Raw genomic sequence first — 24,641 nt, 5'->3', positions numbered from 1 at the left:
AAACAAAGAAAAAAAATAAACTTTAAAAAAAAAAAAAAAAAAAAAAGCCTGCTAGAAATGTTTCTTGTCCAGATACCAACCAAAACTTTAGGAAAAGTATAAGTACAATTCATTTGTCCACTTATATTTTTACTACTAGAAAGGCTATGAGAAATTTATGCAGGAGTTGATTCCAAGTTAGCACGAACAGAATGAACCGAAGACTCCAGTGCTGCTGGAGTGATTCTTTTCATTTCCCATTGACAGACATTCTGAAAATTTGTAAGAATGTTAAACCCTTTAAAAATTACTTTTAAATAATCTTTCAAGCTGGGCAATGGGTATATAGGGGCTCATTAACTCTTAAAATTTATTTTATTTTTATTTTTAGTATGCAAGTTTATGTAAGGATCAGAGCAACTCCTAGTTTTATTAGTGAGGTAAATTATGTCAAGGAAAAATAGAAAATTTCTCCCTTTTATAAAAAATTGATACATAAGAGGTTATGTTCACCTATCATATCTCTGGAAGAACATTCAAGAAACTGATAAAGTGATAGCTGCAAGGGGGAGGGAACTAGGGTGACAGGAACAGAAGGGATTCGCTTTCACCATATATTCTTTTGTGCTGTTTGAATTTTGTCTCATATACATGTGTTAACTATTTAAAAAATGAAATTAATTTTTTAAAAATCTTGCCTTTAAAATTAGGGAGAATATATAAGAAGGAGAAATATGTTAGTAAACTCATACTTATTAAGCATTCATGAATTCAATTCAACATTCAGACATTGATATAAACTAACGTTAGTAGCAAGAATGAGGAGTCTTTAAGTGTTTATATATTTATATGATATGAAATGGAAATCTTTTCCTCATTAGCAGTGAAAAGCTGCTAACTGATAACATCCTCTTGATTTCTTTTTTAAAGTTTTTTTTAATTTATTTTTGAGAGACAGAGAGAGAGAGAGAATGAGTGGGTAGTAGCAGAGAGTGAGGGAGAGAAAGAATCCCAAGCAGGCTCCTCACTGTCAATGTGAAGCCCAATGCAGGGCTTGATCCCATGAACTGTGAGATCACATCCTGAGCTAAAATCAAAAGTCAGATGTTCAACCCACTGAGCCAGCCAAGTGTCCCAATTTTCTTGATTTTTAATTAAGATCAGTAATTCAAAACTCATTTTCTTCTTAATCATTACCATTTTTTTAGGATTTGCTAGTGCACTAAGAAACAAGTGCCAACAAGTTATTAAAAGTGTGTGGGCAACTATGACCCTGAGAAAATTCTAACCATAACTTACACATATTTTTTCTACCAGTTGGGAAAAGACTTCCAGGTTTTGGGTGAATACCATGGTCCAGCTCACAGAACACTAGTGTTTTTAGAAACATAGTTTGATAACTTCTTGAATAAAATGAAACAGTTCTAAATTCAGTTATTAATCAGGTGGGGTTAATGGAGTGTCCAAAGCATGGCTTTGGAATATGATAGACATGTTCTCAAATTCTACACCTACTGCATATCCTAGTGGTGTACAAATCACTTACCTTCATTGAAACTCAATTTCCTCCTCTCTAAAATGCCAATAATAATATGCTTTCAGAACGGAAAGATGCTAGATCAAATTAGAGAGGGTCTTCAAAACTAGGCAAGGAGCCAGGTCTTTTGTATCTTAACGAAAGGGGAAACTGTGAAAGGGAGAAGAAGCAGGACTCTGATGAACTTTTAAGAAATTCAAAAGCTATAGTGGACTGGTGTGAAGGGTCAGTGGCAGCTGGGACTGGAGGGTAGGAAGGTCAGGTTTGGCCAAAAGAGAATAAGTGGGGAAGAGGTCTCAGCACCTGCTGTTGACTTCCCCCCACACTGCCTTCGGAAGATCATTGCTTGCCTCCAGGGGCAAGAAACTGGCAGCAACTGCCCAGCCATGTGTTGTCAACTTAGTAACATGCGAACAGCACAGAAATCTCTTCAGGTAAGGAGCTGATGAAAATGGGTGCATGCTGTCCCCTTGGGCATTTGTTCTGCTACCATTCCCCCAGCAACCATCAGTGCTGGCAGGGTTGAAAATATCTAGGGATTGTCTTTTCTTGTGATGCCTCTTTATAAGAATTTAAAGTAGGGGGGAGGTATGGTGTTATGACTAGAGGACTGGCCTAGTACAGGGAAAGCAAATGAAAATGGTCAAAATTGGTTTTGTGGGGTCTAACACTCTCTAGTTTCGTTTCCTTTTCTTTCCTTTAAATTCACCGAGAAGCACTTAAGCCAGACCCTAGTCCTTCGACTTTTCCCCTACAGGGCCGTTGACCCCTTGGGGAACATGACCTAGGATAAACTAGACAGACACTGTAAAGAAAGACAATAAAGTTTTAAAACATGTATTACATGAGGCAGAGTAATTAACAACTGGTACTCCAAGAATTTAAAATAAGCATATAAAATATCCTCAAAGACACAGAAGGTATTATTAATATGAAGCAAGAAAGGTCATAAAAAAGAATCATGTAAATATCAGAAATGAAAGAAAATGTAATAGCTGAATTAAAAAAGATGAGATCAATAAAAAGACTCATAAACTAGAAAAAGAAACTCTCCCAAAAGGCGGCAGTAAAGGATAAAGAAATTAAAATATAAAAGAAAAGTTAAAAGATATGGATGGTAGAATTCAGGAGACCTAAAGAAACAGAGGGAAGGAAACACTTTAAAGAAATAATGATGATAGGGGTACCTGACTGGCTTAGTCCATGCAGCATGTGACTCTTGATCTCAGGTCATGAATCTAAGCCCCACGTTGGATGTGGAGTCTATTTTTTAAAAATGATAAATACCCAAGAATTAAAGAAAGATCAAAGATCTCAGATTGAAAGAGCTCAAATTACTAAGCATAGTGGTAGGTCCTGTAATAAGTTGAAGCAAAGTGAGACCCATGGGATGTAAAATTGAGGGAGGCATTTGCATAGTCCTGGAACTGAGTGCCTCAAGTTTTGCTCCCTGGGTCTCTCATTTGCCTCACTCTCCCCCCAATTCTGCAGGGTACATAAGGAAAAACTCACATCCAAGACTCTTTATAAAGATAATAAGGTCATCTGGGACAAAGAACATTCTAAATGCTTTGAAAAAGAGAAGGTAGATTACTTTCAAAGGAGGAAAAAGCAGACATATTAGAATTCACGGCAACAATGTTGGACACAAGATACTAATTAATATTTTTTAAATGTTAAAGGGAAAAGAACTTTAAGCCTAGAATTTTTATGTCCAACCAATGAGTCATGCAACTGTGAAGCCAAAATAAAAAATATTGGGAGGCAAGGAAGTCCTCAGACTATTTCCCCATAAAACAGACCAACCTGAAAAAAATTCTAAGAGGAAGAACTCAACTAAGAAGAGAAATAAATCAAGGAGAGTGTCTAAGATACATAGAAGAAAATAACAACATTTTAAATTTCTTTAAAAAGACATGGACTAAAGAAAAAAATAAATATTACATCCATAACAACTTAGAATGAAAATTCTACTGTTTATTAACATATTAATGGTGATACTGGTGAATATTTTATATATATATGAAAAAAGTAGTAAAATGATTGCAGAAGAAGAGAAAAACTGTCATTATTTGTAGGTAACATGATTACCTGAATATATAAACCACTAGAATCAACAAAGTATAAGACCAAGAATATAGGAAGGTAAGCAGTTAAGTGTATAAAAATCAAAACCATAATCTACTAGATAACAAAACAAAAAATAAGATACATTCTCTATGGGAACAAAAACTGTACAATATCAAGTTTTTAGAAACTAACAACTAACTTGCAAGACATCTACAGAGGAAAAAATATTTAACTCTATTAAAGACATAAAAATAGAACTGAATAGGGGTGCCTGGGTGGCTCAGTTGGTTAAGTGTCCAACTTCGGCTCAGGTCATAATCTCACAGTTTGTGAGTTCGATCCCTGCATTGGGCTCTGTGCTGACAGGTCAGCCTGCTTTGGATTCTGTGTCTCCTTCTCTCTCTGCGTCTTCCCTGCTTGTTCTCTCTCTTCTCTCTCTCTCTCTCTCTCTCTCACACACACACACACACACACACACAAATAAACACACACACACACAAATAAACATTAAAAAAACATTTTTAAAAGTCTATTCAGACTTTTCTATTCCTAGATAGGATGAGATAGTAGGTTACTGTAAAAATGACCATTTTCCTTAATTAATCTACAATATCAACACAACCCCATCAAAATTCTACATGGATAGTTTGAGAAATGTCATAAACTCCAAAGATGAAATGGAAAAATAAAAGTCTATAGAGAGGTCAATTCTGAAAAGGAAGGGCAAAGAATGGGGATTTTCCTGATCAGATTTTCCCTTTTAAGACAAGCTAAAAATCCAGAAAATTAAAATACGTTAGTACTAATCCAACTCCTAAAATCTAACCAAAGGAACATAATGGAGAGTTCAGAGGCAGACCCATAAGGGAACCTAACATACAAGTAAGGAGGTCCAAGTCAACAAGGAAAACGTGGATTGCTTAGTAGACGGTATCCAGGAAACATCTTTGCTCCATGGAGAAAAATGGAATAGCTTCCCTATTTAACACTGCACATAAAGGCAGATTCTAGGATTAAAGACATAATTATGGAAGGTAAACTTATAAAAGCAAGGAAGAAAATGTAGGAGAATTATTTTTGTGACTTAAAGATAGGAAAACTCTTCATAGACACCCAATGCACAATCCATAGGTGAAAAGTTCATAGAACTCGATTACATCAAAGTTTAGGCCTCCTGTTCAGTGAACAGCATGGCAGACAAAAATAATAAATAGCAACATTGGGAGGAAACATTTTTAACCTGAACACTGAAAGGTATAGGACATCAGTGGGAATGGCAGAGTAAGAGACTTTGTTTTGTTTTTTTTTAATTTAAAAAAAATTTTAAATTAAAAAATTTTTCCTTAAATAGTTTATTGTCAAGTTGGTTTACATATAACACCCAGTGCTCATCCCAACAAGTGCCCTCCTCCATGCCCATCACCCCTCTACCCCTCTCCCCCAATCCCCCTCAGCCCTCAGTTTGTTCTCAGCATTCAAGAGTCTCTCATAGTTTGCCTCCCTCCCTCTCCCCAACTATGTTTCCCCTTCTTCTCCTGCTTCGTTCTCTGTTAACTTCCTCCTAATCCACCTATATGTGCAAACATGTGATATTTATCCTTCTCTGCCTGACTTATTTCGCTCAGCAAAACACCCTCTAGTTCCATCCATGTTGCTACACATGGCCAGATTTCATTCTTTCTCATTGTCATGTAGTATTCCATTGTATAAATATACCACATCTTCTTGACCCATTCATCAGTTGATGGACACTTAGGTTCTTTCCATGTGTTGGCTACTGTTGAGAGTGCTGCTATGAACATTGGGGTCCATGTGCATCAGCACTCCTGTATCCCTTGGGTAAATTCCTAGCGGTGCTACTGCTGGGTCATAGGGGAGTTCTATCAAGTCATAGGGGGAAATAAGAACCTTTGAAAAGCTGCTCCTCCATAATAGCAATGAGAACACTAGCAAAAATAATCAAAATAAATGTTTCAGAACTCTGGAAATTATGGTCACTTGTGTGGCTCAGTTGGTTAAGCTTCTGACTCTTGATTTCAGCTCAGGTCATAATCTCATGGTTCACGGGTTTAAGCCCCTCTTTGGACTCTGCACTGACAGTGCAGATTTCTCTCTCTCCGCCCCTCCCCTGCATGCACTCTCTCTCAAAATAAATAAATAAACTTTAAAAAAAAGACTCTGGAAATTAACCAAAAGTTCACAACAATCCAAGGAGCATTTATTTAAGAAAAGTGGCATTTTAACTTGCCCAATTTTCATGCTTCTGTTCCAATCTCTACAGAACCCTTAAAAACAAATAGCCTCTCAATGACAGTGAAACAATATTTAAAAATTAAAGGCTTAAGAAAGAAATATTTTCCATTTGTAATATTAAATCTAGGATATTAATTTAAATAATAAGTAACTATAAATAATTCTTTCTATGTACAAAGTCCCCTTTTGAATATTAAAAATCTTATACTGAAACATATTACTATTGAAGGATTAACAATTGGACTTCCTGCAAACTTGAATACTGTAATAATAGGATCCAGCAGACAATGGAATAATGTCCTCCAAGAATAAAAGGTAAATAACCATAAACTCAAAATTCTATGCCCAGCTGTACTTTTACTCATTCAAGTGAGGGCAATTTAAAGACGTTTTCAGACAAAAGAAAAGTGAAGAGTTGGCTACTCCTACACTGTCATGGGAAGAAGAGTTGAGGGACTTTGTGGTAGTCTGTAATATAGATAGCCCTGATTTATTGGTCTCCCATTATTCACATCCTTGTACAATCCCCTCCTTGGGGATATGGGCTGGACTTGTGATTAGGTTTAACCAACAGAACATGGCAAAAGTAACACTCTGCCAGTTCTAGGCATAAACCTTAAGAAAGCCTTTCAGCTTCTGGTTTTGCATTTTTGGAAACCTTAAGCTGCTATGTAAGAAGTTCCGCTAACCTACCGGAGAACCCACATGGAGAGACCACATGTAGAAAGAGAGCCCTGGTCATTCCAGCCTCCTAGCTTAATCTAGTCCTCAGATGACCTGCCAACTTAATGCAGCCACAGCGGTGTCCATCACCAAGACGAGCAAAAGAACTGCCCAGCTGAGCCTAGCCCAGATTACAGAATCATGAGCAAATAAAATGATGGTTGCCTGAGGCAACTAAATTTGGGGGTGACTTCTTATGCAATTAAGAAACAGAAATACTTCAGAAGGAAGTCAATTAAATTGATTAAAATGGCTTATCTTTTAAATAGTGATCTAGAACCTCCCAGAATCTCAAAAATAACAACTTAAAAGAAACACTTCTTCATGGGGACTAATAAAGAGAGAGGAAAGGAATCTGAGCTATTAGAGAAATTCCTTACCCAGACATTATATCTATTAAAATTAGACATAACTACCACATGCATTTATGCAGATATATGAGACTTTTAAACAAACCCACAACAGTAAAGAACATCTAAGTAGGAAAACATCAAAGAAGATATTCAAGTTCTTAGTGGTTATTCTACTTCAGAATTCAAATTGAACCCAAAGTAATTACTTAAAAGAAGCCTTGTTACATGAGGATTACAAAACATAAGGCAAAGTCCATGAAGAATGTTTGAAATCCATTCTCTGTTTCTTGGAAACTTGATCTAATTAAAATAGAAATTTTCTAAACAAGGATACACCAAATAAGTTGGTGTCTAGCCATCTATACTTATGAACAAAGCCAGGATTTATTCAAACACACAACTTGATCCTTGTATTGGTGGGAACGTAGCAGCTTTTACTTTGAGAAATCTTCTTAACTTTTTGTGTCTACTTAAAAAACATTCATCAGTAATGTTTTTCTATTAGAAACTCCATTCTTCTAAATGGTATTTATTTTAATCTTATATAAAGATAGTATTAGTGTAAAAAATAACACCATAGATGTTCAAAATACAGTGAAAGAAACTTGAACGTATCTATTTAGCAAGAAATCATTATTAAACTACACTTTGGGGCAAAAGAAGCAACACAAAATAAAACTTACTTCAGAAAATTATTTTTAATAATAATCTGAATTTCAATTAAAAAAACATTAAAATAGCAAGCAGTTGATAAACAGCCAAAGTTTCATTTAAATGTGAATGACTTCCTTCACAAGTTAGATCAGCCTTTCCAATTTATAAAGTTTTATTATATAAAACCCAAGATGAACACTTATTCTTACAGGGACCCAGATATGATGGAGCATAGCCATTTGTTGAAGTGACCATGGATGGCGGCCAGGAAATTGTGTGGTAGTACAAGAATAAAGGGCACTTTCATTATCAGCACAAGATGACATTGCTGAAATGCCAAAGACCAAGCGTAATTAAGTGGGCTGATGGAACAGAATTACCAGGAGATGACTTTTAATTGGTATTATGCATGTTTACATACACATTTTTTATGTCTGTATGCATGCATATACATATATATATATGCAAATCTGAATTATACAAACTAGTATATATACACATTTTAAAATGCTGCACTAAAATATTTTCTTTTAAAAACCCTTTTCATAGTTCTCAAACACCATCTAAAATATGAATAAATTACAGGCCTACATTGTAGTGTGTGTTAGTTTAAATTACATGATGTCTTTAATCTGTTGAATAGTATGTAAAATTACCATTCATCAATAAACCTTTGTGAAATCTAGGTATCATACTATGATCTGGGACACAGTAATGAATTTGGCAGCGAGAAATACCAATAAGAGAATTGAGAAACAGAGGAGCAGGAGGTGGGTGGTGAAGGCAGATGGAGGGCGGGGAAAGGGAAAAAAGAGACTTCCACACCTGGTTTTCAAAGCTAACTTCCAACTAAACACCTAACTTAGTACAATGCAAAATTAATAATAGAAATAACTTCCTTTGTTGTCTACTATGTACTAACATAGTACATAATGCTCTGTGGTAGGTGCTGTACATATTTTTATTTCTCATAACAATCCTGCAGAGTGGGGATTATTATTCCCACTTCATGAACTGAGTAAATCAAATGATGAAATTTAAGTAATAAGTCTACAATCAAACCACTGTAAGTGCTAAATCAATAGTAAAGTCTCAGGGGAGTGAGTGCTGATGGTGATAAGGTGACCGTGATTCCCAGTTAAACGTGGCAAATTCAAAATGTGCATTTTCCCCTATTCCCTGCCCAAACACGAGTAATGATAGTAGAGACATTAAAGAGCTTCAGTCCTTAGAAAAAAAGAGAACCAAAGGAGAGCAAAGATCTTAACAAATTTGGAAACTGGAAAGCAAATGGTTAGGCAGCAAATACAATAACAAGTACACAGGTACAAATTGGTTTAGAAACAACCATGACTTCCACAGAAATTCTCTACTTCCTTGGCCTGAGTTACATGCCCCTTTTCAAAATCCCCCTATCATGATGTCATGAGCAATAGGAGATAGATTGATGTCATAGATTAGACCGCCATCTAAGCCACTACAAACCATGAGAAGTAACTAGAGGATCTAAGGGAGGAAAGTGGTATCATTTGTGTTTTTAAAAGATCCTTCTAACAATGGTGTGGAAGACATATTTTGGAGGAGAAAGAGAGGAAGTGGGGTAAGAGAAGCTTACCAACAACATTGGTAAGAAGATTTGGAGTATATTTTGGAGATAGAGGGTCAAGATTTGCTGATGGATTGGATAAAGAGGGTAGAGAGTTTTGGAATGACCTCTAGGTTACCAAAACTTGAGGAGGAATACAAGTGGCACTTATTGAAAAGATGGGTTTGAAGGGGGAAATGAACCATTCTATTCTAGCCATGTTCACTTTGAAAGGAGATTAGCTGTCCAAGAAAAGACGTTAGGTGGTGACTGGATAGGAGTTCAAAGTTCAGCAGAGAGGCCAGAGCTAGAGAGATAAATCCGTTCTTATACTAGCTCCTTTGATTTCAATCTTGAACTTCTGTTGCTTGCTTCATCTATTTAGGGTAGTATCTTGAGTACTCATGTTAAATAAAGATATTAGCACCTTTCTCTGATACTCCCCATCCTCTATCAACTGGACATGTGCTTTTCTTGGTAAGGCTAATAACATAATTCTGTTCTGTAACCACACTTAATATTTCCATATTCTGTCTATATAATGCTAAAAGCTGAAAACTATGAAATAGCAGTTATGATGTAACTATATGAATTTTGTTCACTTAAGGGTGAAATATTGAGCTAGGACTACATTACTTTCTTGGTGGGTTCAATGCCTGGTGCCACTTGAAAAAGAACGGTTCTAGTATTTGTGTGAAATCCTCTTTCCTAAGGAAAGAATCTTTTCCCCTGGAAACTTTGAAGACATAAATTCTGCTTTTGCATCAGTGCTGCTTAATTCCATACTTATTTCTTAGATGGTGACTTATTTTTCTTTCTCTTTAGGGGAACTGATAGAATCTTCTTTTTATAGTTGTTGCTTTTCAGTTCTGTAATGGTGTATAGTTTATATCTTTTTCCCCCTTCCCACTTGGAAGTACTCACTAGACTCTTCTAATGCCTCCTTTATATATTGGGAAACTTTCCTAGTCCAGGAGCTGTGTAGAATACTGGTATAATTATAGGTAGATTGAGTTCAAATAGCAGTTGTTTGCTGTGTAGCCTTAGACAAGTTATTTAAACTCTGTGCTTGCTTTCTTACCTGAAAAATGAGAGTATTAATAAAATATTACCATATTAATACATTTCAGAGGGTTGGTATGAGAATTGAATGAATAAGTATTTAGAAAGTTCCATAAAGTGCCTGGCAAATAGGATGTGCTCAATAAATGTTATATGTTGATAATTATCTCCACTTTCATTTTTTATTCTTTGCTTTTCTGAAGCTCCAGAAAAGTTGGACCTCATGGACTGATTCTCCATTTTGGTTTTATTCTCTCATATTTTCTAATTTTGTTGTTGCTGCTGTTGTTGTTTTATGCTGTGTGTTATTTCTTTGACTTTACCCTCCAAACATTAAAAAAATAATTTGGTATAATTGTACTTTGACTGTCCATTTGTAAACTAAGAATGGGATAAGAGACCAGCTTGAATTACAAAAAAAAAAAATAATAATAATAACTGGTGTGGTAATTGACATCTGGCCTTGACACTGGGCTCAACTAGTCCTAATGTTGACATAAAGTAGAGTGTTCATGACTAGAGTGGTTATTTAAAAGACAGACTTTCAGGGCACCTGGGTGGCTCAGTTGGTTAAGTATCCAACTTCAGCTCAGGTCATGATCTCACAGCTCATGGATTTGAGCCCCACTTTGGGCTCTGTGTAGACAGCTCGTAGCCCGGAGCCTACTTCGGATTCTATGTCTCCCTCTCTCTCTGCCCCTCTCCTGCTCATGCTCTGTCCCTCTTTCAAAAATAAATAAAAAACATTTTTTAAAAATTAAAAAAAAAATAAAAGATTTTTATGTAACCCTTGGACTGCCCCCTCCCCCCTTCATTCTTGCCTGCTGCTATGCCTGTTGACTGAGCCTACAGCCTACTTTGGGGTTTTGTCAGGCAGATTGGCTCTTTGTTGCATTTCCCTCTATATTTTCTAGGCTATTGCTTCTTTGCTCTCTTTATTCTATCAGCAAGCTTTCAATCCTTCCCACACCACAGAAAGTTCTTCTTTCCATTCTCTTCTTTATGGGTTGATTGCTTTGCTCTCATTGAAGAGAGTCTTGGGAGGTGGGGGATTTAGATGTCTGTGTTCAGTCTACCACTTGAATCACAAGTGAAAACTTCATTACCTTTCTAAAGGAGAGACCATGTTACAGATGATCTAACAGTTCTCTCCATTAACTACTACCCTTGAGGTTGAAATCATGCTGAATATGACCATATTCTACTGTTTTGACCTTGAATCTACCTGCCCTTTGTATCCTTCACTAGACTGGCCAAATTACAGAGGCCTGAAGGCTAAAATTAAGTAAGGGCCTGTTAACTACTAAAAGTAACCCTTCGTTGTCCACTATCATGTTCAGAAAGTTATTTGAAGTTTATGAACTTTTGTATGGATTTGACTTGACCATGCACTTCTTTCAGACTTGCTAAATCCTACTCCAGCAGTAGAGATGACTAATACATATGGTAGGAAACAGATACCACTTGACTAAACACGAAAGACAGGTTATTATTATGACATTGTCAGGTAAATAATTTTTAGACCTGAACAATGCTTTAGTGGTCCATGTTAATAGTATGTCCTACATTGTTTGGTGGGATTCCAGTCCTGTAAAATAATCTTCGGGAAAAAGAGTGAGGTGGTCAATAAGTGGGGAAAACATAGCATTCTTTATTCCTTTTCTTGGAATGGATGGATTATGCTTGTGCTCACAATAAAGGTTTTAAAAGTTCTGTGGTTTAAAATTTTTTTTTGATGTTTATTTATTATTGAGACAGAGAGAAACAGAGCATGAATAGGGGAGGGGCAGGGAGAGAGGGAGACGCAGAATCTGAAGAAGGCTCTAGGCTCTGAGCTTTCAGCACAGAGCCTGATGTGGGGCTTGCACCCACAAACCATGAGATCATGATCTGAGCTGAAGTTGGATGCTTAACTGACTGAGCCACCCAGCACCCCAAGTTCTGTGGTTTTAAAATATCTGTTCAACTTTATAGATTCAGTTTTTGCCTTTATAGTAGTCATCTCTCCACATGTGTTGGGTTTTTCTAACAGTTCTCTCCATTAACTACTACCCTTAAGGTTGAAATCATGCTGAATATGACCATTTTCTACTATTCTGACAGTAGTTTTGTTCAAGAGGTACCAGTATATCTAAACTATTTTAATTTGAGAGTAACCTAGGAGAATGGGAAAGAGATTTTATCATAGCTAACCTTACCTATTCCACAAGAAGGCTTTTGCAACTTGCTGTGTTTGACTGGCAAAACCAATGGACATGTTGGTTTTTGAAAGTCACTCCTCTGGGTGCTCTTAGTGTCATAAGGTGGTTGGAAGGGATGTTCCAGTCCTTTACCATGTGACCACCAGTCACCCTTTAAGGAAAAAAATGGAAACATAAAATTGGATACTGTAGAACATTTTCATGTGCTGCCTGATGGCTGTGAATGTTTAGTAGTTTGATCCAATAAGTTCTTGGATAGTCTAGTACTAAATGGAATTCTGAAATCTAGGAATAAGTATATTTTTTCAAGGACTTAATTTTTAAAATGATACTTAAAAGCAAATTACAACATATTTTTAGCTAAAATATTGCTGCTAAATTCTTAAGCTACTTTCTGTCAACAGATGGAGTGGTAAAAATCAACGAAGTAGTTATATTTTTCTATTTTATACCACCATTTTATTATATATGTATACACATGAGTGTATATATAATGATTTAATCTAAAAATTATGTTCTATACTTTTCATTATGAAAATACAAATAATGTATTATCATCTAAGATGGTGGTTTTCAGTTTTTAGTCCATGATCAACATCATGAAATACATCTTATGTCATGAAAGAGCACACAGTGCATATACATAACATAAAACTAAGTTTCACAAGACAATGTTTATTCTTACTATATGCAGTGTACTTAACTATTTTTCTATTTTATCATTTATCTCTTCTATTGCATTTCACAGTGCTAGTTACAACCCACATTGATTTAGAATTCACTGATGCCTCAGTTTGAAAAAACTTTGTCCTAAGGAAAAATGCCTCCAATGTTACTGCATTTTTGATGGTAAAACCTGACTTAGGTACCCAGGAAAGGGAGAATTGATTGATTGTCCATTAGTACATACACAATCTGATCTCTTAGAAGTTGTGAAAACAGTGAGGGGAACTGTTACTCAAGTTAATCTTAACTAAACATTTTTTTAGATCTGGTTGATCAGTTAGACCAGAGACAACCTAGAGAGAAAACAACTGTGACAACTAGGAGTTCTTAGATATTATTAGACAATGAAAGTAACTTTGGGTATAATCAGACATCTACCTTGGGCTTTGAGGAAAGAGATCAGGCTTTTAAAAAATCAACCATGATGTTATAGTCAGAGACTTTAAAAATATGATTCAAGGAGGATGAATATGAGACTCAAATAAGTAAAATTCTGACAGTGCAATTGAAGCTACACTGATATAAAAAGTAAGAGGCATTTGAAGACATCTATCTGGCTCCATAGGGAGTCAGCTCCCAGCTTAGTTTCTAAAAAGACAGGCATGTGTAAAAGAGGTGCACAGTATCAAATTTTAAAAAATAATAATTTCATCGAGTCAACTTGTCAGGAGATTGTCAGGAAGCTTAGATAGAAGAAATTCATGAAATATGCCAAAGGCAGCAAAAAATAGGGTTTTCTGCAGGAAAAAAATCTGTTACATCAAAAAAAAATCACAGAAGGGCTAAGAATTTGGAGAAGAGTACAGAGTTCAGAGCTGAAAGTCAGAGCTACTCAACTCTAGGTTCTTCGTTAAGTGAATTATCTTCAAACTGAAAAAGACAGGATGAACATGGACCTAAGAGGGAACTGAGTCCTGACTAATTAAAGAGAGAGCTAGACCTCCCTTGGCAACCTTAAATGAGTGCCAGTTTTCAGGCCAATAACAAATTGTTACCATGGGTAATGAATAAGATTGCAGAGATCAAAGAAATTTAGGAAGTAGGGAATTTTGGAGAATAGAAGAGATAGGCTAACACCTCATTTTTCAGAAAGAGCTGAAAGGTGAATTACCAAAATTAAGACCACTTGATGTCGATCCTGGGAATTCTAGAACAGATTACTAAACAGATGGTGTCTTCTCACTATCTGGCTGAAAATAGTCACATCTAACTGTTGTCAGAATGCGGGCTTCTTGCAGCCCTCCTCCACTGCATGATTATCATAGTGCTTATTATGCCCCGAGGTCTAAGATTTATAGGCCTTCTCTCACTTATCCTTGTCACGATTCTGCAAGTAGATATACCCACTTCACAGATGAGAAAACTGCTGAGAGATTAACTTCCCCAAAGGGTATCTGTAGCAGGCAGCAGAGCTGTCCAAGTCAGGCCCCTGCCCCCATATGTGCATGCCTCTCACATCTGTGCTACATTGCTTAACAAATCTGTAGAGGGGTGCCTGGGTGGCTCAGTCAGTAGAGCATGCAACTCTTGATTTTGGCTCAGGTCACGATCCCAGAGTTGTGGGATCGAGCCCTGTATAGGGCTCTGCCCTAAGCATGGAGCCTGCTTATGATTCTCCCTCTGCCCCTCTCTTGCGTGTGCACACTCATGCACTCCCTCTCTCTCTCTCTCAAACAAAACAAAAAACCCCAAAAAGCTGTAGAATGCAAAGCCAGATAAGCACAAACCTACCTATTTCAGAAGTAACAATGTAACAATAAAGAGATTTTAAGTAAGTACCTTGAGAAAGATCTTCTGCGAAAAGGTTTAAAGGAGCACACTGTGTATTATCTTCCTTTGTTGATCAGAAACTTATTTTGCTAACACCCACGTTCCTGGACAAATGACTCTGGGAGAAGCAAACTGCTAGGACATGCCTGGAAGCGTGTCAAGTCAAGTGTTCAAGTCATTTCTTGAACAAGAGTATAATGTGAAAGTTCTCCTTAAAGCACGAACTTCAGAATTTTACCAAAATGGCCTCTTTAGTTTCACAAAATATAACGAGAAGAATGAATAATGTTTCCTAAAGTGTGACTGATGACTTTGAAGACCTCAGAGTTGGTGGAGGTATTCTGATTAGTGTCATAAATTGGATGAATCTTCACTTCAGCAGAAGGAGATCCTACAGTTCAAAAAACCCTGTTTTTCTCTTTTCTATTTCTGGAGAGCCTGCCCTTTGCCTGAAAAGTCTGGTTTGTTCCTGGAAGAGGGAGAATGTGTATGGGCCCATGCACATGTGCATGCCATTTTGGTCCAAACATTTGCTCATAAGAGATTATAAGATTAAGGAGATAGGTGGAAGCTTGTTTTTTTCCCTTCGCCTCATGCGAAGCGAAAGACTTAATAAAAATTTACTACTCTGTGGACCATCACTTACTTGAAATAGGTGGTGAAGGGTTGACATGAGTTATTTATGATGCAATAAGCCAAACTGGGAAAAGTCCTCTACTGTGACTGCTTTGTCTGAACTTCCAGGGTCAGCCCATATTTTGTGGATTACAGATGGAAGGGGTTTTGCCTAAAATGATAGTTGCTGTAAGTTCAAAACTTTGTATCCAGAGAAAGGAGGCTGTCTTCCCTTCTAGCCCAAGGCCTGCCTCCTTTCCTGCCCCAGGATCACAATCATTGGAGCTCCATGTATGAAGGGATCCTGAGGAGGAGGCTCCCACTAATTCCCGTCCTTGGAAGGCCTGTTGGCCATTACCCTGTGAGCTCCTTAGCCACAGTGGAAACCAATATGAGACCGTCTTTCTTATACTTCTGCTATCTCTAAGGGTTCAGAAATGCATTAGGAGGCATTAATTACTTTCCATTCCTTGGGAAATTAAGGGAGATTCTTTGGGGGAGAAGTAGTAAAAGCAGTCAGGGTGCCCCGGACAAGCTGGTTAAGAGAATGCAAGAGCTGGGGACCAGACCTTCACAGCAGCAGCCTGGCAAAGATGGCTGCCGGTGGGGTGGCCATCTGTGGAACACAGAATCATGCTTCAGGGGTTCCCGGGGAAATGCGGACTTCTGACAACATCTTATAGAGAATTATGTTTTCTTAGTAGAGCTCAATGGCTTGAACAAATTGAAGTGCTACCAGAAACAGTGGAGGCTCGCTGTAGCTATGTTCCTCTCTGTTTTGCCGTGGAGACCAGTGCTGACAATACCACTTTTAAGCAATTCATAATGTCACTGATAAGTTATTCCTAAATTGTGTTCTGTGGGATACTAGTTCTGTAGCATATTAATAGGTAATATATACAAGATTCCCAAGTTAGATAAATTTGGGAAATATTGGGAGAAATAAAGTTAAATAAGTTTATCACAGGATTTCTTAGAGCCTTTATGTACAAATGTGATTTGTGAAATTTTAAGATCTAAAAATTCAGCTTTTCCAAAATGTATTTGACTTGGGAATTTTATTTTGTTGACCATGTAAGCAGGGCTAATCCTTTGAAACATACACTTTGAAAATAATGACTAGTATAATCTCTTAAAATACCAATACATTTAAAAAATTTTTATTTATGGGGCGCTTGTGTGGCTTAGTCGGTTAAGCGTCCGACTTTCACTTGGGTCATGATCTCGCGGTTTGTGGGTTCGAGCCCCGCGTCGGGCTCTGTGCTGACTGCCAGCTCAGAGCCTGGAGCCTGTTTCAGTCTGTGACTCCCTCTCTCTCTGACCCTCCCCTGCTCACGCTGTCTCTCTCTCTCTCTCCTAGAATAAAACATTAAAAAAAATTTAAAAAAATTTTTTTATTTATTATTTGAGAAGAGAGCATGAACGGGGGAGGGACTGAGAGAGGGAGACACAGAATCTGAACAGGCTCCAGGCTCTGAGCTGTTAGCACAGAGCCTGATGTGGGGATTGGACTCGTGAACCACGAGATCATGCCCTGAGCTGAAGTCAGACACTTAGCCGATTGAGCCACCCAGGTGCCCCTAAAATACCAATATTTAAAAACACAAGACCACCAAGCTGTTTTCTTTGGAAGTGACTGAACTACAGCCCCTTTTTCCTTTTTTTTTTTAGCACCCCCAACTTTATGTCCCTAGGTAGAACTGTGTGATTGTTTCATTTAAATATGTTGTAAATAAGTAAAATCAACCAACCTAGTGTTAGGTTCTTAAGATACTATCTTAGCAAAATACATAAGATGGCAGATAAATCCATTTAAACATGAGACAACTTTATTTTCTTTACTTGTTTTAAAGCCAGCACTACTACAAACCAGTTAATTAAAAACATAAAACAAAAAAACCCCTAACCTTTAAAAAGAAAGTTGTCATCTTAAATAAAGGAACAAAGTGTACAGACCTTAACATGAGCATTACTTCCTCCTCAAGTATGTGGAATTGAGGTTAAGGTTGTTGTTTTGTTTTTTTAAATATGACCATTGCCTTTACTCCACACCCAGATCATATACTCTCTTAACCCTGGGACACACCTTCATTCATTCTCTCTACCTCCTCACTCATACCCACAAGCAGCCTTTCCTACCCATCCCCTTCCTTCCTTTCACACGACGTCTCACCCTCTTGTACAGGTCTCCGGCTCATTTCGGCTTTAGCACCAATTAACAAGGATCCTACTACCATGCTACTCTGTTGCCCAATCTTTTTTTTTTTTTTAATATTTTTATTTATTTCTAGGAGAGAGAGAGAGAGACAGCGTGAGCAGAGGAGGGTCAGAGAGAGAGGGAGTCACACACTCTGAAACAGTCTCCAGGCTCTGAGCTGGCAGTCAGCACAGAGCCCGACACGGGGCTCGAACCCATGAACCGCGAGATCATGACCTAAGCGAAAGTCGGACGCTTAACCGACTAAGCCACCCAGGCACCCCATCTGTTGCCCAATCTTGACAGCACCTCCTAACATCTATTTTTTTCCCCAAGACACCTACAAACTAGGAGTAAGAGAAAAGTAGTTGGATTAATTTTTGAGATTTTTACATTTTATATCTCTATTCTCAAACCCACTTGTTTTCTTAGTATCTCCAGGGTAAGGATAGGTTGAGTTAACAGCTGGGTTTTAATTCAGCCCTGAATAAAAAAGCTCAGGAGAGTTTTTCATTAACTTTGTAGGAAACATGGGAATTCACTAACCTGGATTTCTGTACTAGACTTATTTCCCCAGTATAGGCCTGGACTATCAATTTCTTTAAATCCCAAATTGCTTGTTTATAAAATAAAATGGCCTTAAAGCTGACCATGTAAAGTTTACTACATGACATTAAAGCATATTTGACTACAGGAATTCCTACCCCAAGAAGATCTCCCACTCACAGACAGTGCTCTAACACGCCATCTATTTTATGACAAGAATATTCGATGTTACAGATGTGAAGTCAGGTCACTAAAAGCAATCTCCATTTAAATGTAAAGTTAAATCACAGCTACATATAAACTTAAAGGACAAAAGGAACTTTGCAACTACGATGTTTAGCTTTCCTAAGTTAAATATTTGGGAAGGGGACATTACCAGGATTATCTGGGTGGGCCCAATGAAATCACAAAGGTCTTTGGAAAAAGGAGGCAGGAGAATCAGAGAGATTTGAAGATGCTATGCTATTGGCTCTGAAGAGGAAGGGGCCACCAGCCAAGGAATGCAGGCAGCTTCTAGAAGCTGGAAAAGGCAAGGAACTGGATTTTCGCTTAGGTCTTCCACAAGGAACCAGCCCTGCCACTGAGACTAAATTTGGACTTCTAAGCTCAAGCAATGTTGAGAATAAATCTGTGTTTCTTTAAGCTAGTGTTTAAATTTGTGGTAATCTATAACATCAGTAACAGGAAATTAATACAATAAATTAAACCTCAACAAGACTAACTTTAAAGAAATAAGATAATGGAATATATTTAGTATGACAGTGAATAAAAGGTGGTTTGACTAAACCAATAGTCCTGGGTCAGAAACACAACTGTAACATTATAACATATCTCAGATATGTTAACTTACTTTTTTGTGTTATGTTATCACCCGTAAAATATTTCTAATAGTACCTTCTATATACCTAATATAAAACACTTAGCTCATCCCTAGCACTTCATACACTTTAAATAACTGGTAGTTATTACTTTATAGAGAGTATCATGGGAAATTTTTATATTAGAATGTGACACAAATACAATATTATAGATTTCTTCAGTATCTGCCAAGCTCTACTAAGTGTCTATAATCTGACCCAATCTAGAAAAACGATTATTTGGATTCCTTCCTTATTTATATATTATTTGTATGTGACAGCTATCTGTAAGAAAAGTTCCAGGTTACTGCTTTTCTTTTAACTACTGTATTATAAGAAGTATTGGTCTGAAATATGTCACATCTTTATGTAGTCTCTGACCAAATTATCCTGCAAAACAGCTTCTGAATCTAAATCTGTATTTGTATATAAGGAACATCCATCCAACCTGTTTTTCTGGCCCTTTTTGGGGATCTATGTAAGGAACTGGTTCATTGAGTGTTCTTGCATTTGTATGAATGAATTTTGCATAATATACACGTCCTCTCCCGACACATGGTTTTGAACGCTGTACACTTTTCCCAGGTTTTTTGTCATGTTTGATTTCTTCTTTTCTTTCAGTTACATACGCTATACCAGCATCTTCTATATTTTGATGCTGTCTGTAAAACAGAATTAAATAGTAAATAATTTATCCCAGTGAGCATTTCTGTACTGTGACATGATTGTCTAAAATAAAATTTAAATATATTTCCAGTATCAGTCAAGACATTTAAAGCTTTATTAATAGTTATAAGGGAGTATTAAAATATAAAGGGGTATCTTTTCATTTTAAGTCATGTAAGAGATAAAGGGATATGTGTTACTACTGATTATTTATAACAGTGTGTCAGTGCAGTGCACAGACTTGGATGTGCTTGGAGTAAAGTATGAGTAGGGATTTGATCATGGTTACAGGTCATGTTTGCAGTTTCATCCATATAGCTAAGTTACATGCTAATCTGAATTCATCTTTAAAAGTTATTTAGTAAAAATCGGTTACTGGGACGAGGATCGCTATTTAATTTTAAAAGTTCACTTGCCAAATTTATAAAAGCTACAAATGACCACTATAATTTATTTTTTCAGGAAAAGAGCACTGTATAAGGGTCAGAACAGTGAACTGAATCTAATAACTTTTTGCTTTTTTGTACACTGGTACAAAAAATGAACATTATTGAATTTTTTAAATGTTAAAAAATGCTTAGAAAAAATTTATAGCATTTTCTCCTTTGAAATAAAGAGTGATAGACATTATAAAAGGCACTATTTTAAAATTTCACATACTAGGAAAATAAATGGCAAGGATGAAATAGATGAATGTTAATGCTTTTTTACATAGAAGCATTTAAAATCAAAGCCCTGACCCATGAAAGATAAATAGGATTTCAAATTTGTAAAGTGAGTAGTTCTGCTTAGTCTTGGCCCTTAAAAATATAACCTCTGCCTTAACTTCAAACCAAAGCTGGGTCCATCTTTTCAATTAAAACCCCCAAAGGGAGAGGCACATGGGTGGCTCAGTCAGTTGAATCTCGAACTCTTGATTTCAACTCAGGTTATGACCTCACAGTTTGTGGGATGGAAACCCATGTCAGGCTGCATAGGATTCTCTTTCTCCCTCTCTCAAAAATAAATAAACTTTAAAAATTTGGTTTGTATTGCATTTACAGTGAATATTGCTTCCTTATCATAGCTCTGAGGCCACGTGACCCAGTTCGAACTAATCTTTTCAAAGGCACTCAGACCTCTCTCCCCTCCCTTCTCCAAACAGCCTGTCTACTTTCAGTTCCTGGAAGCACAAGGTTTTCCCCTTCAGGGCATTTGTACACACTGTCCCCTCTCCCTGGGCAGCTCTTTGCCAGCTCCCTGCAGGACTGGTCCATTATGATTCAGGTCTCAGCTTAAAAGCCATCATGAGTCTGCCACATGCAGTCTCTATTTTAGTATTTTCTTTCATAACACAATTTATAATTTATGTACCTAGATTTTTGTTTGTCTTTGGTAAGCTCTATAAATACCCTTTACTAGTCAGTGAGCTCCATGAAGGTGAAGACTGATTCATCATGACGTAGCCACATGGGGAAGCATCCTGTCGGTCACAGGTAAATGGATGGCCGTGATAATATTTGCATATTTTGGTGGATCTGTGATTATTCTGTTTTATTTTTAATGTTTATTTATTTATTTTGAGAGGGAGAGAGAGAGATAATTCCAAGCAGGCTCAGAGCCTGACTCAGAGCTTGATTCCATGAACCATGAGATCATGACTTGAACCAAAACCAAAAGTCTGATGCTTAACTAACTGAGGCACCCAGGCACCCCAACTGGAATTGTTTTTCCGTCTGGCTGAATGTAGCTGTATACTGTTAACCCCCACTCCAAGACACATACAAACAATATTCAACAACCTTGGATTCTAGTTCCTTGCATCCCAACAAAAGTTGCTCTTTATAAAGGGTCTCGAAAAACTGATTGCTGGTAAAATAGAAATAATTTCTAAGGCTTTTTCTATTACCTTTCCAGATACAGAGGTATTTGCTTAAAGGTCATGATTGATTTATTATAGACTTCTGATGTCAGTTTTTTTCTATCTGCTTCTCTTGGTTGTAACTCAGCAATACAATTGTATTCCCACCAGGTCCTTGAATGAAGGACTGTGGCAATATGCTTACATACGTATGCATTCCTTCCATTAAGTATTTGTGATGTGAGTAGTTATGGATTAACACATAAATGTGAACTATATGATTTTGTGGTGATTTCTTACTAGAAGGGAACACAAAAATACTAATAGGTAGTGAAGAAAGAGGAAAGTTGGAACCCCAACTCTGCCATTTACAATCTGAGCCTTGGTTTCCTCATTTGCATGGTAAGGGCAGGAATACCTATTGTGAGCGATGTGACGATAATGTTGAATACGTCATTCTTTCAGCATGTATTTACTGAATTATGTGCCGGGTGCTGTTCACGGCACTGAGGATAGAGGAATAGCAAAACCAAAATTCTTGCCCTCACAGAGCTTACATTCTAGTGAGGGAAGGCAGATGAGAAATCAAATAATAGGTAAAACATACAGTCTTTTAGATGGCGTTAAGTGCTAAGGACAGCAAGAAAGCAGGGAATGGGGACAAGGAGTATATGTGTGTGGGAGAGAGCCTGCATTTTTAGACAGGGTGGAGGCTGCATTATGAAGGTGGCAACTGAAAAAAGGAAAGAGGGGAGCGAGCTAAGAGGATATCTGAGAAAGAGCATTCTAGCAGGGTGAACTGTAATTGCCAAAGCACTGCAGCAGAAGCACCCGTCCTTAGGCGCTTCTCAAAGTGTGGCATCAATGGTGACCTTGTTGGAAGTACAAATTCACTGGCCCCATCCCACCCTGAGGCAGGTTTCCTGGGAAACTGTTTTAACCAGCTCTCCAGGTGATTCTTTTTTTTAATGTTATTTAATCATTTATTTCTGAATGAGAGAGAGAGAGAGAGAGAGAGAGAGAGAATCTGAAACAGGCTCCAGGCTCTGAGCTGGCTGTCAGCAGAGAGCCCGACGCGGGGCTCGAACCCACGAACTGTGAGATCATGACCTGAGCTGAAGTTCGACGCTTAACCGACTGAGCCACCCAGGAGCCCCTCCAGGTGATTCTTATATAGGTTAAAGTTTGTGAACCACTGTTTGGTGATGAAAATAGGGCTTTGGAAGCAGATACTCCTGGCTGCATGTCATGTTAAGTTGTAACACCTTGGTCAATAGTTTTCAAGATTTAGGGTACATCAGGATCACCTGGAGGACTTGTTAAACCCCAGATCGTTGTGCTCAACCCCAAATTTCAGATTCGGTAAGTCTGTGGTGGGGAGCCTGCAAGGGTATGCATTTCTAATCACTTCTCAGGTGATGCTGGTGTGGTTGGAGGGCCACACTTTGAGAATCACCGCAGATGATACCATGGAGGTCTGAGTGCTGGAGAAGAGGAGTCAGAGGATAAGCCGCAGATAAGACCAAATAAAGGAAATGGGGCAGGTACACAGGTCCCATAGGTTACAGCAGAGGCCTTAGCTTGCACTCTGCAATGGCCTATGGAGAAGAGTGATCTAACTTGCATTGTAAAAAGGATCAGACCCCGTGCTGAGGACGCTTCAGGGGCAAGGGGAGCAGCAGAGCCGGTTACCACATCCAAGTAAGAGACGCTTGTAGTAGCTGGGCCAGGGCGGGATGATAGTGGAGGTGGTGCATAGTGGTGGATTTTGGACATGTGTTAAAGGTGAAGCCTACAGGATTTGCTAATAATTTAGATGTGGGGTGTGAGAAGGGGCAGATGATTCGATAGGACTTGAAGAATTTTAGGCCAGGCAGTGTATGTAAAGTGCCCGACACAGTGGGTGCCCCAGTAAACAGTGTGTTTTTAAAAGTATCACTGTAAGCGCTCAGCTACTAGAAAGGAGAGGTAGGGTGGAAGAGGAAAAGCCTTGCTGGCCTGAGAACCTACCCTTCGGGTCTCGCTTCACCCTCCCCCAAGGAGGGAAATATTTTTCGGAAGGGGAAATAGAAAACCAAACCCCAGCACTTACTGCTGCTTATCCTCCTTTCCCTCCATGGGCTCCCACGGCCTGACACGAGGCAGCGAGGAGCCTCACGAGAAGATCAGGCACTAAGTCCTGCTAGGAAAGGGGTGCGTGGAGAGCCGCGTCTGTGACTCTCCGCGTTGCTAAGCGACGGCGGCCCCCAGGCTCTCCGCCTCGGAAAGCGGGGGGGGAGGTGGAGCCGGAGCGCGCAGGCGCAGTGACTCGGATCGGCTCCGCAAACTTGCGCCTGAGACTGCTCGGCCGGGCGGGGGCTGCTGGCCGGATCTGTGGGCGGCCTTTCCAGACACGCCCCAGGCTGGACCTTTTGAATTTGAACTTGGTCTTTCGTATCCGGCCGAGCAGGGTGTTTATTAAGGCCCACCCAGTCCTTGGGGATCAGCGAGGGCGGTTCCCAGAGCCTCCCCGTGGCGGTAGTCTCTGGTGTCGGAGACTGCACCGCCTGCATCTCCGCCGAGCTCCGCAGGAGGCCTCCCCGGCGTTGCTCACGTCTGCCAGAGGTGGCTCCAAAAGTGCACGCAGGCAGGGCAGAAACTTGTTTACGTGAACCGTTATATACTGTGCAAGCTATGATTCGCTGTTCCGGGCTGGCTAGTGATTGCTGGAGAAAGCTTGGCTGTCGCTATTCTCCGCGATTTCTGGCAAAACTTCCTTCTCCGGCCCGGCAGCAAGCATTAAAATAGAGCAAGGGAACACTCATCTCCTGCAAATGAGGTTCCCCGCGGTGTGTGCATCTCTAGCCTGAGTGGGGTTCACAGTCGGGCGGACGGGGCTGTAGGCTGTGGCAGCAGGTTGGATTTCGTATGCGTAGCACTTAACCAAAAAGAGCAAGTTCCTGGGAAGAGCAGTTAATGGCTTGCGACCACCTTCTGGCCCCGGATTTTCTTACCTCATTTCACCATT

General features: G+C 38.5%; 1 protein-coding gene across 2 annotated transcripts in view; it reads right to left on the bottom strand.

The window, feature by feature from the left end:
• The window catches only part of CIMIP6 (ciliary microtubule inner protein 6), a 26,113-nt gene extending 2,244 nt beyond the window's left edge, over nt 1-23,869 (bottom strand). The window contains exons 1-3 of one of the 2 annotated variants that reach the window (XM_077772348.1): nt 23,727-23,869; nt 19,577-19,790; nt 12,415-12,568 (exon numbers count right to left, since the gene is read on the bottom strand). In XM_077772348.1, coding sequence (XP_077628474.1) covers nt 12,415-12,568; nt 19,577-19,790; nt 23,727-23,752 — 394 coding nt within the window. In that variant the 5' untranslated portion in view covers nt 23,753-23,869. Of the gene's footprint in view, nt 1-12,414; nt 12,569-15,559; nt 15,701-19,576; nt 19,791-23,726 lie in introns of both variants that reach the window. The other variant, XM_077772349.1, reaches the window with a different exon arrangement.
• Nucleotides 23,870-24,641: the final 772 nt, after the last annotated feature.

This window comes from Crocuta crocuta, unplaced genomic scaffold (assembly GCF_008692635.1).
Source record: "Crocuta crocuta isolate KB4526 unplaced genomic scaffold, BGI_CrCroc_1.0 scaffold830, whole genome shotgun sequence".
Taxonomy (NCBI): Eukaryota; Metazoa; Chordata; class Mammalia; order Carnivora; family Hyaenidae; genus Crocuta; species Crocuta crocuta.
The sequence above is the reverse complement of the archived record's forward strand: the minus strand, read 5'-3'. Positions and strand labels throughout refer to the sequence as shown.